Source organism: Pholis gunnellus (genome assembly GCF_910591455.1).
Source record: "Pholis gunnellus genome assembly, chromosome: 10".
Lineage (NCBI taxonomy): Eukaryota > Metazoa > Chordata > Actinopteri > Perciformes > Pholidae > Pholis > Pholis gunnellus.
In genome coordinates this window covers 7,521,818-7,536,523 of record NC_136537.1, presented here as the reverse complement: position 1 = coordinate 7,536,523, position 14,706 = coordinate 7,521,818, and the positions used below count along the sequence as shown (strand labels likewise).

At 45.6% G+C, this 14,706-nt stretch overlaps 2 protein-coding genes across 2 annotated transcripts; both read right to left on the bottom strand.

The window, feature by feature from the left end:
• Positions 1-2,577: 2,577 nt before the first annotated feature.
• LOC306702460 (transmembrane protein 182-like) lies at positions 2,578-7,408 on the bottom strand. The gene is made up of 5 exons (XM_079168091.1): positions 7,117-7,408; positions 5,708-5,831; positions 5,305-5,403; positions 3,781-3,918; positions 2,578-3,443 (listed from the first exon to the last, which is right to left on the bottom strand). The coding sequence occupies exons 1-5, from the start codon at positions 7,282-7,284 to the stop codon at positions 3,223-3,225; spliced, it is 750 nt and encodes a 249-aa protein (XP_079024217.1). The 5' UTR covers positions 7,285-7,408; the 3' UTR covers positions 2,578-3,222.
• Positions 7,409-7,868: 460 nt separating this feature from the next.
• Positions 7,869-14,184, bottom strand: LOC306702181 (sodium/hydrogen exchanger 2-like; the record flags this gene model as incomplete). Its single annotated transcript, XM_079167734.1, has 13 exons — positions 7,869-8,128; positions 8,360-8,423; positions 8,740-8,853; positions 8,956-9,052; positions 9,360-9,494; positions 9,763-9,833; positions 10,132-10,221; positions 10,333-10,529; positions 10,632-10,849; positions 10,940-11,190; positions 11,277-11,517; positions 13,045-13,267; positions 13,941-14,184. 13 exons carry the CDS (start codon positions 14,182-14,184, stop codon positions 7,932-7,934), a joined length of 2,142 nt encoding a protein of 713 aa, XP_079023860.1. The 3' UTR covers positions 7,869-7,931.
• Between the last annotated feature and the right edge of the window lie 522 nt (positions 14,185-14,706).

The window sequence follows — 14,706 nt, the reverse complement described above, 5'->3', positions numbered from 1 at the left end:
CCCACCGCCTCTCAGACACAGAGACTTTATAGATCTTAAAAATGTTGTTGCTGTTTTGGGTCTCTTTGTAGTCACTGTGAGTCTCTTTGTGTCTATTTGTAGTTTGTATCTCTCTGTAGCCATTGTGCGTCTCTTTGTTTGGTGTTTAATGTCTCTCTATGTTCACTTTGTGTTGCTTCGTTGCTGTGTCATGTCTCTTTGTGGTTGTTTTTATGTTTTTTTGTGGTCAATTTGAGTCTTATCCTGGTTGGTATACGTGTCCCTTTTGAGTGACATTTTGTAGGTGAAGACCAGGGGGCCCCTGACACTTTGGGCCCCTGGGCCTGTGCCCTGTTGACCCGTTCTAGAGAGCCAGCATTGCCTGGCCAGTCGTACACTGATAAACGTCCCATCTCCATTAAAGAGCATCGCACAGCTGCCTCCTTAATCTTTGCAATGGGAAGCGTCGGGGACTGTCAGCCATGCAGTGGATAAGACGGTCCCACACTAGGCTTGTGAGTGAGGAGGAATGTCAGTGACAAGCACACCACTCATTTACCACTGCTGGCCTATCAGTGACTATGCGTCATAGGCTTGGACTGATCTGCTGCCAGTAGTCTTATTTTGGCACCTGTACGACTTCGTAAAGAAAAAGAAAGCATGAAACAGTAACACCTTTCTTCCCTGTTACACTTCCACTGCCGCCTCAAATGCTTTCAGAGCTTACATCCCAACTGAAATTTCCAATTCCCTTTCCAGTGTCTCAGCAGCAACTGCCACTACAACTCCTTTCAGTGCTTGTACTCCAACTGACACTTTACATCCTTTCAGGTGTTAACTGTCACTTTTGTACCAAAACAAGTATAAAACTGCAATTGTTCAACTGAAGTGAGTTCATATATACTTCAATCAGAAAATGTTGCCTTTTCTCCAATTGCTGTTCTGTCTCTTGTTTTGATTTTTTTAGTTTTTTCAAAAGATCCGAATCTTTGTTAATGTTCAGCCAGAAGATGCTGATAAAAACCTTGTTTTTCTCTTTTAGCAGTATCTAGCCATCAACTTTAAGAGCAGACAGAGGAGAGGAGGAGACAATGCTCTGGTTAATCTGAGTAATACAGATCTTGCTGTCAACAGATAGAGACACTTGTTGACAAATGTTATACTTCAATCCTTTAAATGTAAATTGTTTGCAGCGAGGTCTGTGGATAAGTAAGCGAGGCACTGGAGGACATGCTGCTGTTGAGATATTAAACGTAATTTAAATCAACCACAAACCACATTTCCTGTCGCTCCATTGTTTCGAGATGGTGGTGAGGCAGATATAGAGAAAATGATCCCTCTCCTTGCAGTTTTTTTTTTCTGTATCTTTAAATGTAAACAGATTAATCTCTCAATCAACTTGCAAACGTCAGATTTTTCAGATTGAGTTACAGATGTTACAGATGTTTTCATTTGTATTGATGTCTCTATTTTATCTTTCTACTTGGCAACTTTTTTCTGTTTCTTTCTTTCGGCTTCTTCCGAACATGAGTGGAGTGTTTTCTTGTGGTTGAAATGCTATTTGATTACAAATGAACTCAAATATTAGAATTCCCAGCTTAAAAGATGAGCTGAGGTGTTGTTCTTTTAGAGGTTTATAGACATATATTTATTGTTTTGTTTACTGAAACACAAACTATTCAACAAACACAAAAAATTAAAGCACACTTTATCACGAAAGCTTCATTGAGATTAAAACTGTTCAAAAGCGTCCAACTCAAGGAAGGCAGCAATCAAGCTGTTGCAGACAAATGACACAAAATGGTCTATATAGCATATATCTGTCATGCTTATCGTGAATCATCATTACAGACATAAGAAAAACACGCTAACTTACCAACAAACAATCGTGTAAAAGACTACAATGTACCAAAAGGAGAGGATATCCTCTGACATCACAGGTAGACTCAGCTGACCTTTAGCATTTGGTGGCTATGTTGCTATATGACAGCATCACACTGTGAGGTACACTGTCTCAACATAGGTTAGATCTATTTCAATAATTAACACGGGTGTGTTCAGGACAGTTTGATCACAGCATGTGTGTGTGTGTGTGTGTGTGTGATTGAACGTGTGTTTTTATGTGTTTGATCAGTGAGGACTTTGAAGCACACATACCCCCCCCCCCCCTCCTGCTCCACAGTAAAGCAGATGAAAGCTGATATGTGCGATTGAGAGTTTCCACACGCTGCCCATTCAGACCAATGAAAAAGCAGGATGATGTAATGGTGTAGCTGTTACGATACAATGACATGTCTGCGCTTCCCATTTAAGGGGCGTGGGTCCATTTGTCTGTGTCAGTAGATTATCGTACAAATATCGTACAGTTTGCGTGAACACGTAGGGTGGGACAGAGAAACAGAACAGAGGAAGCGTCAGGATTTCAATGGGGGACTGAAATGTGATTGGGGTGAAGGAGGCAGGTGGCTGGCCTGCTGTACACCAACCAAAACCCACAAACAGCTGTTCATTTCTCAAAGCCCCCTTGTGCCCCCCCTACAAGCACCAATTCTCTCTCTGCCCCCCCCCCCCCCCCCCCATCCTCAATGCAAACCCACCGTTTCTGTCTCCAGTCCATCAGGCCATTCTTCCCTCCCACCTCACTCCGCTGCAGCTAGCCTACTTTGATCGTGTGCCAAAATCAGGACAGCGGACACAGCTGGTTCACTCACACAGCTCTCACCTTGCGCTCTATGGACTCACAATTTGTAGCATTAATAACAAGAAAAACAACAAACATGAATCTGATGAATGGCAGTCGGATGCCATTCCATATTGATTAAATACAAAAGAACCATGGCGCATCATTAATTGCTCCTTAATGCCAGTATCACATAAACCTATTGTGATGATAATATTCTACAGCAATTAGTGATTTGTATGGAAATGAAGCAAAGAAAGTTACAGAAAACCGAAAACCAGTGTCTCTGACTGCACGCTGCTTCACATCCAAAGGGTGGTGCTGTTATATTGATCGTGTCGTTCCAGCCAGTATTTACATGCCACAAGTGTGCTGCTGAGTCCCAGTGCGGGACACACACACACACACACACACACACACACACACACACACACACACACACACACACACACACACACACACACACACACACACACACACACACACACACACACACACACACACACACACACAAAAGAAAAAGAAGGTCAGTCCTCTCTTCCCCTGCAGGCCAGATGGCACGCTCACTTGCTGGCACGCAGCGCCCGGCCCACCAGCATGAAGACCATCCCAGAGACGAGCACCAGAGGCACGCCGGCAGCCGCCACCATGAACGACAGGCCGTAGAGCACGGAAACCTGCGCGTGGGGACACGCCTCTCCTCGCTCCTGCAGGACGTAGCGCTTCACGTCCATCACCTCCATCCACAGCACGTAGAGCAGCAGCGTGAACAGGAACAGGCAGGCTGGGGAGTGATATGAGGAGTATCAGGGAGACACAGATACGTATAGGCTATATCGCTGCTGCCGAGTAACACCAGAGGAATGCAGCTCCGACTCATCTCCACTGTTACCACGGCAGCAGTGTTTGAACCCTGCTGTTGTTATAGCCACACTATACTGCGGAGGGGCATCTGCTGCCCCGTGTGTCGGGTTTTTGTCGTGTACCAACAGCTGACAGCAGCAGTGGCTGCAACATGTGTCGGTGTCTGTGCGATCACCTACTCCCCTGAGAGCCTGTTTCACGCTGCAGATGAACACCGTGGTTCTAAACGCCACACATGTACACAGACTATGTCTTACCAGCAGCGATGAGGAACGCACCGCCCAGCTTGTACAGTTTGTGGCTGATGAAGGGGACACCGCAGACCAAGAGGAAGCCTCCGGTTAGAGCTGCCACCAGGCCGAGGATTATCAGCACGGTCCAGAAACCCCGAAACACTGCAAGCGATACAAACAGGCCAACATCAGAGCAGTCACAGCTCTTATTGGTGGATAGAGCATGGGGGTTTGGATGCTGGCACATGTTTTTTTTTGCAAATTTGAGCAACCCAAGGGGAGTGACATTCTGCATACAAACACATTGTTGGACATTTTGTGAAACAGCCTTAAGAGTTAAGATCGGCAGCCTACCTCTCATATGTGTCCACTAAACACTACAGGAAACTATACTGCCAGGAGATGGCTAGCATAGCATAAAGACTGGAAGCATTGGGAAACAGCTAGCAACTAAGGCTCTAAATGGTAAAGAGAACCTATCAGACCCTCTGAAGCTCACGAACTAACTCATCATATCTCATTCGTTGAATACAGAGGTGTATGCCGGACTATTTCTTGGCTGGGTGCGGTGACTTCTTTCAAATCAAACAAACACGATGTAACGTGTTAATTAGTGAGATTTGGAGACGCTGATGGGTGCATTTAGTCACCCGTGGACAGAGACGGGCTAACTGTGTCTCCGTGCTTGCTGTGTTTTTGCTAAGCTAAGCCCATTGCGGTTGTAGCTACATATTTATATACAGGAGAGTCGTGTCAGTCTTATTATCTAACTCTTGAAAAGAAAGTGAATACTGTTAGTGTACTTCCCAAGATCTCAAACTATTCCTTAAAAAACACACACGCAGTAGATTTCTGAACTAGATTCTTATTTTTGGCAGTGTAGAGACTTTCATTTGGGAATGTGCGTGCGTGTGTGTCAGTGTGTGTGCGGGGGGGGGGGGGGGGGGGGGGGGGGAGTGCATTGGGAGACTTTGACCCATGACCTCAGTATTTCAAAAATTCTAGCAAAGACCATGACTTGTAAGGATAAGAAATAGGAAATGTGAACGCCGTCTTATTTACATGCTCTTTGAAGCCACGACTAAACAGCTTCTCACTGTTACCGTTTAAAGTTTGTGATTTTGGGAACGTAAGCTTATTTTAGTCTCATTCTTATCCTCACTTCAAACAGCCAAGTGCAAACTGTTTGTGTGTGACGAAGTGATCGTAAAGAAATACACGTGTGCCTGTGTGTGTGTATAAACATTTGGAGTTAAGCTAACACCTGCTGAGAAGCTTCAAGTCTGTGGCACTACTAGAGGAATGAACCTCATTTTTCTAAAAGATATGACCTTATTTGGTGTTTTATGATAGTGGTAGCGTGTGCTGTCTCACTGTAAGTTAGTCATAAATCTGTAATCAACTTGATAGAGATGTGGTGACTGCGGAGTCCATAGTATTCCTTTCACACCCATCAAACCATTCAGTCAGCCGTCATATATGGAAGTTGTACAGTTTGCTTTCCTTTAGTTTGTCACCTGGTTGTAAAGACGTCAGAGAGAGCGTTACCTGCTGAAGCGTCATAACTCGGATGAGGAACCTGTCCAAGTGCAACAGGCAGAGGGAAGAGGTACCCATGGAGGCACACCTTGGATTCTGGCTGGTTTGCTACATGATAAATAAAAAAGGTAAAGAGAAAAGTCTTTTAGGTCTGAGGAAGGAAAAAAAAAAACAACAGAGTGAAAAAGAAATTTAGAGAAAAGCCCCAAAAACACCCCACAAACCGAAATAAACGCCCACACATTCTTCGTGCTCCCCTCTATATTTTCTGTCATATATCCAAATTATAGACATTTTTCTTTCCTGCACTTGTTAGCATGACAAGCGGACCACACTGCTAAGCATGAGACATGCGACCGCATTGGACAAACTCCAACAAAAACCCTTTGCCTCCTTGGAAAGGCGTACATACTGAAGAGAGTGGCCAGCGTAACGTGCGCCGTGGGCTCCACCTGAAACACGCATCGCCAGAAGAAGCCCTCGTGGTGCAGAGTGAGAGATGGAGGAGAAGCAGTGACAGCTTCCACTAACTGGATCTAAATGAGAGAGAGAGACATCAGCACGCAAACAGAGAGAGAGATGGACACTCGGATGTCTGAAGATGGATGAACCTTAATGTCTGTCAGCTTTTGTCAACGCGTGTCTGTTAGCCGCCGTGTGTGTGTGTGTGTGTGTGTGCGATTCTGTGCTTCAGCGGTGCCACGCAGTCAAACGTGGTTCTGATTATGGCCCGCTCGTCCGTGAGGTTTTTTTTCCGAGGGGGGAACTTATGAAACACGCATGAGCGATACTCTCCATTTGCTTGTCAGAAACATGATTGATGGCGCTGAATAACACAAGGCAGCTTTAATCATCCTCTTTTATTGAAAATAAAAGACTGTTGTGCTGTGCGGCGTTAGGGAGGAGGTCACCGGGGGGGGGGGGGTCAGCTTTTATAAATATACATTTTGTGAACTTTCTCACAAATGTGGCACGCAAGAATAAACTGGGAAATTGAAGGGGCACTTCACCGAGTCCACACACGAGGATCAGCTGACTTACTACTGTACAGTACTACTGCTGCCTGTGAAAACAGTTGTATGACGGCTCTGCGTTGTCAAGTCTGAGACATTCACCCCAATGATGTCATCAAACTGACAATCCCATCAGCCTCAGCTGTACTTTGTGTTTTGTGCTAATTAGCAAATGCTACCATGCTAAATTAATATATACCTTCTTAACCTCAGGGTGTTAGCAATTCCGTTGTGAGAATGTTAGCATGCTAATTTAGCATGCCGCTTAAAGCACCCATGTGCCTAATTAAAAGCCTGATGGAGAAACATAGATGTAAAAGCCTGCATTACAAAACGATGCTTTAAAGGTGTACAGCAGACATGGATAAAAAGTTGCTATTGGATGCATTATGGGAAGTGTAGGATCCAGTGTTTTGGGAGAAGGACTCACACTAAGAGTCACTTAAGTCAAACTAAAGGTTACTGTGGGGTGCCTTGATCTCTGCTGCAGTGATTTGGTCCTTTCTCTTTTAAATCTGTTGCTCTTTGAGTCCTCCAACTTTAAAAAGAAGTTGCGGAACTAAATTATTTTGGTACCTCTTTAAATATCCTATAGTGGCATCGCGTGCACACTGCGGTGTACACGGCGTCTGAACAGATTCCACACCGGTCTTTTTGTGGTTCTCACATGTGATGCTGCGACTATTATTATATGCATTTGTTTAGTTGCACGTCACTGACCGATTGTGACAGCGGTCAGGTTTGCGTTCACTGCATGGGTTCGTGTTAGTGAATATATACGATATGTGCACACATGTGTCTGTCCTACCTCAGTCCCATTGGCATCTGTTGTCAGCGTTGTTTGCGTCGGCCATGTATACGGTCCACAGTCGTCGCTGGCCACCAGCCAGTAGTCCGTACCAAAGGCGATGAAGAAACACAGAGTCCCTACAAGCCCAAATATCCCCCCAGCCAAGGTCGCAGCTCCCACCCTCATAACTCCAGCCTAGAACTGCCTTCACTGCTTTCTGTCTGCTTCAGGTCAGTTACTCCTCGGCTCCTCACTGGTGTCCACTCTGCCACCCTCTGCCCAGCCCCACACCTAAAGAAAACAGTCGGCCTCTCCCAGCCACTCCCTGGCATGCTGGGAGCTGTGGGGGAAAAGAAGCTCCAGTAACCGAGGAGGTCAGGCGGGGGGATAGGAGTTATTTTAGGAAGCAGTAAGCCTGTCCTTGTCAAATTACCGGTGGGTGTGCTGTGCATTCATAAAGGAAACGAGGCGAGGAGGGATTGGTTTGTGTGTGTGTGTGTGCTCGTAATGTGGACAGCGAGTATCAGCATTTATGACTGCGAGGTATTTCTGAGGTGGGTGTTACACTTTTGTAAATGAATTAGAGCAGAGATGGAAATGACCCTCCAGCAAAGGTGTTTATGAGGTGAAACACGGAGCCGGCAAACACTCAAAATTATGAAACCAGAAGGGGAATTATTTCGTACATTTCAAACGTTTTAATTGGAAAATATCCATGAAATTGAAACCTTTTAACAACCCAGTCTTGAAACCCACAACTCTACGGCTAAATGAATATGAGGTACTTATCACTTTTGAAATGACTGAATTCACTGGTTTGCATTTCTTCTCCTTCATTGCTGCGTCTCGCTCTCCAGAACAAAGCTGAGTTGTTTCTTCGCCGTTCTACCCGCAGGGGCTTCTTGATGCTGCGGAGAGATCTGCTCCTCTCTGGCAGCGGGAGATTGTGGATCCACTGGTCTTCTGGTCTGAGCTGAAGGCGCTGGGGCCGATGAGTCCAGGGGGACAGGCCTCGGGCTCGTGGAGCACACTGCCAAGAGAGGAGAGGCTGCAAGTGAGCTCAAGGCCCACAAGGTGAAAGAATAGTCCCGCCATAGTTGTCAGGGTCAAAGGTCAGGAGGTAGAGAGAGACGATCTTATGACGTGTCTATCTTCTGAGTCTGTGTTTGTAGTGAGTACTGGAAGCTTGAGAGGTGAAACTAAACTGCACATTTTGTCTAATATGTGTTTTTTTTGTGTGTATTTGTGTCTTTCACTTTACCTGTGTGAGACCTGCTGAGTCCTGCTCTCCCTCTGCGTGAGCCGTTGAACTCTCCATCCTCCCCCTGTCACCATGGAAGTGTATAGAAACTCTTAATGTAGTATGAATGCATTTAATTCAATAAAGCTCACTTCTTTACCATTCCGGCTAATTTCCGAATGGTGACACTTGTTTCGCATTTTGTCACAAATACATGTCACCCTCTTTTAAAGTGCTTAAATGAGAAGTAAGAGCATACTGTACACTAAGCGGTTGGTTTCGAAAATATATACTAAGACGAGTATAAAACTTTTTTTTGTGAGACTTTTCTGAGGAATCTGTTGAAATGTTTGAGGAAATGAGACTGAATGACTTTGGTTTTCATGGATACATGGACCTACCTGTGTATTATTGGTGCTCCTCTCTCCCAGACTCTGGTGCCTGTGAAGAGGCTTCCTTGTTCTGCCCGCGGTGGCGTCCTGGTGCAAAGTGTGTCTGCTGTAAGCTGGTGTCTGCTGGAGTCACAACTCATGCATGAACCCAAGCAGTATGGGTGAAGAGCACATAGCGCACGCTCACTGATCCCTTTTATCAAAACCCCAACGCTCTCAATTTACCTTGTTGTTGAAGCTTTGTAGGTTTCTGGAGAGAATACGCCTGATGCTGTCCATCTCCTCTGGTAAGAGGGGACGGCTGTGGGAGCGAGGGTCCGCTCTAAAAGTGAGGCAAAAACTGTGTTGTAAAAACTGATATCTAATCAGTTTTCAGTGGCATGATTGGGGTTTTAAGTAAGATGCCCTGGAATTGACGGGGTCAGCAGAGATATTCTGTAACTCTCGACTTTCAAACAGATGCAGTCAGGGATAACTTGATTTGCTTTTAAGGATTTGAATTAGCACAGATTACCATAATGGTGACAACACTTGTTAGGACCCTGTAGGGCTCCTTCAATGAACTCCTAGTGATCCCTAAACACTTACGACGAGAGTCGCTGACACAAAGTAAAAATATGTGTTCTCACAGTGGGGGGGCCTCCTCGTCTCCCCGCTGCTCCCTTCTCTCCAGCTCCTGGTAAACTCTGAGGATGCTGGAGTGAGCCTGGTGGTCCTCGCGGATCAGGAAACGCCGAAGGTACTTCCTGTTGAACTGCTCAAACCTCACACACACACACACACACACACACACACACACACACACACAAAATAAATATCATTCATTATTCTGAGTCCTGACTGGGAAATGATCAGGGACGTTTGCATGTGGTATTTGCTGCCACCTCCTGGTCACTTCAGGTCCTATTTTCTGTGGGCGTGCAAAAACATTCAGGATAAAACACATGCGCGCACACACACACACACACACACACACACACACACACACACACACACACACACAAGGTGAAGAAAATGTGAAGAAAAACTAACTTGTCTTTCCAGTAGTGCTGCCCCCAGTAGCCGACCACGTCCTCTATTCCTGCCAGCAGGTGATCAATGAGCTAAGAGGAGACACGATGTGAGCATCGTAGACTTCTCTCGCCTCTACTTATCATTTTAGATAATGTGCAAGTAATAGCAAATCATTTAATCTTGGTTTGTTCAAATGTTTTACATTGTTATACTGAAATATCATATACAAAAAAAATGCATTCAATCTTTATTACTATAAAAACACCTGAATGATTATTTTGATGTCACCTACAATACAACACACTACTAATGCATGAACAGTGCTGTATTCCTTACAGACCATATTGCAGGCTCAGCACCTCGCTGTACCTCGCTGCCATTTCTCACCCTGCTGTGGATCTCCTCGCTGACAGAAGGCAAAGCTCTCTTCTTCCTCTTCACATCCAGCAGCTCTACTAGAGGCTTAATCGTCATCCCCTGGAAACCAGACAACAACCACAACTCAACAAATCAAAGAACAAAAGCTTCTATCTGGAAAAAAAAAACGTTGTCTTTCATCAACATTCACAAGTGAAGTTATTCTCCCACCTGTACGAAGACAGTGAAGAGGATGACCACGATGGTGGTTGTGATGAAGAGTCTTTTCTTCGGGAAGTCGTCAATCAGGAAGACGAGGGAAAAGCAGATTGCCCCTCTCAGGCCTCCGTAGGCAATAATGAACTGATCTCGAAAGGTCACGGTGTTCCTCCGGAGCTTGTTCACCACAGCAGTCAGCAGGAGAACACCTTCAGAGGAAGTGGCATTGGTTGATTCCTTGACAACTGATATTCAAGCTTCTGGCCAAAAGCATCATAAGTGAAAGTTCAGCAAAGGTTTATTCATTCTACCTGTGGCCCTCCAGACGAGGCAGAGCAGCAGTGTGGAGCAGACGAAGGGCCAGCTCCACATGTGGACATCCTGTATTGTGGACACGCCCAGGAAGATGAAGATGAGGGTTTCACTCACGCTGCTCCACATCTTCAGGAAGTACTGGATGCTGGTGTTGCTGCGCTCGGACACATTAGCCTCCACATACTGCTTCATAGTCACAGCACAGGTCACGATGCTGCAGGAAAAGATGTAAGTACGATTTCACCAAGTGAAACGTTTTCAAAATCAAGTTTTTGAGCGCAAGTTGACACTCGGCAGCACTCACGCCATGATGCCGGAGAGGTGAAGCATCTCTGAGGTCAGGTAGGACAAGTAGGAGTAGAGGAAGACGAAGAGCGGGGCAATGACCTGGGCTCTGGAGGTGAACCGTGAGGTGAGGGCCGCCACCAGGCCGAAGAAGAGGCCCACAAACAGGCCCCCGAGGCCCACCACAAAAACCCTGCACCCTCCCAGCAACACATCCAGCCCCGACACTGACGGCAGGCGGAGGAAGGACTCAAACAGCCTGTAGAGCACCTGGGAGGAAGAGAGATGCATCACGCACAGAACAAGATATTCAATTTGATTTTCGAGAGCACCCGGTAAACCACCTCTGCCCTCACCACAGTAACGGCGTCGTTGAGCAGCGACTCTCCAAACACCAGGATGTGAAGCTGCTCGTTCACGTGCATCTCCTGGAAGACGGAGAGCACGGCCACGGGGTCGACGGCAGCGATCAGAGAGCCGAACAGCAGGCAGTGGAGCAGAGAGATGTCTCCCAGAGAGCTCGGGGCCAGCAGACACACGGCGTACAGGGACAGGCCGATGCCCAACACGTTCCACAGGGTTCCCAGCACCGCGTACCTGGAGATGTGGGCACAGTCAGCAGCTTTCGCAGGAAAAAAGGGGAAGGATACCACTCGGCAAGGCGCTCAAGATAACATCAAAGAAACAACGATGATGAGAGTGGTGAAGACTGAACGGAAACAGTAAAGCTGTGGGTCATAAAAACCAAAGCAATGATATGAAAGATGCAAAAACACTCCAGAGCTAAGAGGAACTTCTGAGTAGTGTGGTCACTTCTCTACTGTAAGTCACCCCTTTGGTAATGCTAAATGCTAACATACCCATGCTAACCCGCTCACAATGGCAATGTTAACATTTTGATGTTCTTAGTTTAGTGGGTTAACATGCTAACGTGTGCTAATTAGTGCGAAACAAAAAGTACAGTTGAGGCTGTGAGTGCCACTAGTTTTTCAAATATCTGGTTAGAAACCAAAGTATTTATTGTTAAATTCTGCTGAGTAACATGTACTGTGGTGGTGTTTTAATGGATTTAAATGCCAGTGGAAGAATAATCCACTCAGCACTTTGTGTTACTGCCACTTGGTCACTTGTGTTCTTGAGACTACAAAAACATACATTAACTCATACAGAGCGAAGCTTCTCTTACTTTATGAACAATCTTTGGCTGAGACACCGTAATGCAGAGAGCGCACAAACCGGCCATCAAGTTACAAAGGGAATTGACAAAGCAGTGACAGATGACGTGACCTACCATTTCTACCATTAAATACTGTTATCTGGGGGAAAATCCTTTATCCTGGATAATCTCATTGAGATTTGAAATCTCTCTTAAAAGGGGGACCTTTGCCTTTTATTCCTTTAAGCTCTCTCCCATTAGGTACTGCGGCTGCCGAAAAAAACAGCTTTGTGCACTGGGTCCTCATTTGACGTTTTCAAAAATGAAACAAGGTCGGAGTAGAGGCGTCTAAGGAGTAACGCTTTTGGTACGTGCTCGGCCATTTAAAACAATAGGTGTACTTCAAAACAATGGGTGTCAGATGCTTTCAGTGCGTTTGGGCATTTCATGATGTATAATTGTTGAGTATTGTTGTATAGTGTGTGTGCTGTCTTACATACCTGTGCCAAAGACAACTTTCAATTTTATGTGGACGATAAAGTGTAAATAATATGAGGCATTTTGACCCGGCAGTGACACTAGATGACAAATCAGGGGATCAACAAAGAATTATCCTCTGGGATATTTGAATGTCTTTTGGGAAATCTCAGTCTTGACTTAAGTGGTGACCTGACCAACGACAGAGGCATTCCTTGAGCCACGATGCTAGCTAGCATGGCTAAATATATTGATGTTAGCATCTTTAAACAGCTAAATTATGTTTTTGGTGATAACATTTTATTTTCATCTGCTAGTTTCAGGAATCATTGATGCTTTATTATGTAGATGGCAAATGTGTTGCGCATTCTTTACATATGCTAGATTTTTTTCCTGTACTAAAAAAATAAAATAACATGTGAAAAAGGTATAAGACAAAGTGCATTCAACCCATTTTGGAAACAGACCCACAACATTGAGTGTGTACCAACCAGAGGATGGTGCCGAGGTTCTCAAAGAACAGCCTCCCTGGCAGGAAGTATCCTGCGTCTAAGACGATGGGCGGGAGCAGAAAGAGGAAGAAAGCGTCAGCGTTGAGAGTCGGGGGAGCAGAGTGGCGAACGCCATAGATCACCCCTCCGACCAGGAGGCCCACCATGATGAGGAGACAGCTCTCTGGCACCACTGCTGGGACGCGACCTGACCAGTGGAAACCTGGAGGTTAGAGGCGGAGAAGATAAAAGGCGTCATGCTAATTGGATTCAACCCTGTTTGATTTTTTTGACTGAAAGCACAGATGTGGAGCTCCACCAAAAGCTAATACTCATCATATAATATGCACACAGCGGGGTAGTAATGGGATGCTTAAATTAGCTTTATCTATTCTATATATAGGGACGATTTCTGACCTGAATGACTTGGTGGGTTTCCTCCAGCAACTGCTATTGCTATTGGTAGGAGAACAAACAATGATCCCATGTCTCTAGATTAGCTTGGCTATAATTGTTATCCATTGCTTAAGTGTTAATAAAAATAAACCTCTTTGAGCGTACCGTAAAGTAAGAACTTCTACAAGTTCTTTGATGTCAAAATGTGTGCCTGCTACGCACAATGTGCAGAGATTGGCTGGTCTGAGAAGGAGGTTCTCTTCGAGATTCTCTGTTTTTGTTCCCTGTGTGCTTTTATATTGTAAATATGAAATTTAAAAAATGATAATGATTTTGGTAAACCACTTGGATTACAGTACTCATACAGTAGTTGGTAAACTAACTCATACATGCCGTCACATAACTGTGAAGCAGCTTCAGACAACATCTAACCCCCTCTCATAGTCATCTTATCTAATGTTGGCTTCTCATGAATGAGCATTAGAGCAATTGAAGCTCACCCAGCTTGGCCAGTGAGGCCAGCATGATCCACAGCACGATCTCAAAGGGAGCCTGCACGTGGTGATAGTCCACGCTGAAAACCCTGAGAGCCATGGGCAGATCCAGGGACAGGCTGCCATCGCTGCCGTTGAAGCCCTGCGAGGCGGGCAGGGTGCGGGGCTCGGATGGGTTCGTCAGGGCCAAACACACAGGCCAAAACAGGCCGGCGGAGAGCAGCGGAGAGAGAGTCCACAGGGCAGCCATCCTGCAGCCATGCTGGGACAAAAAGGGCGAGAGGGACACAGGGAGAGAATGGGACAGGGGTTATGGAGATAGGGGGAGGGAGAGCAGCGTATACACACACACAAAACAAAAAACTCCACAACTCATGCAGCCGCTAATGTGCACAGGAATCCCTGAGCTAGCAATGATATCCAACCAGCAGAACAGGGCTCTCTACACACACACACACACACACACACGCTTAGGTGGAAACATCACTTCCTGAGTGGTTCAGAAGGACGATACATCGTCAGATAACAAATGTATACATAGTTGTAATCACTACAAAATATTTTAGGTTTACAGAAATGTTCATTTAAGGCCTCCAACAGGAAGGGTGGACTACGGACACACACACACACACACACACACACAAACACACACACACACACACACACACACACACACACACTAAATCTCTATGAATGAAACCTACAGCATTCAGCAATGTGTTTCAAACAACTTCTCTCCCTGGACCCTGGATTTGGATATGTAAAAACTCCA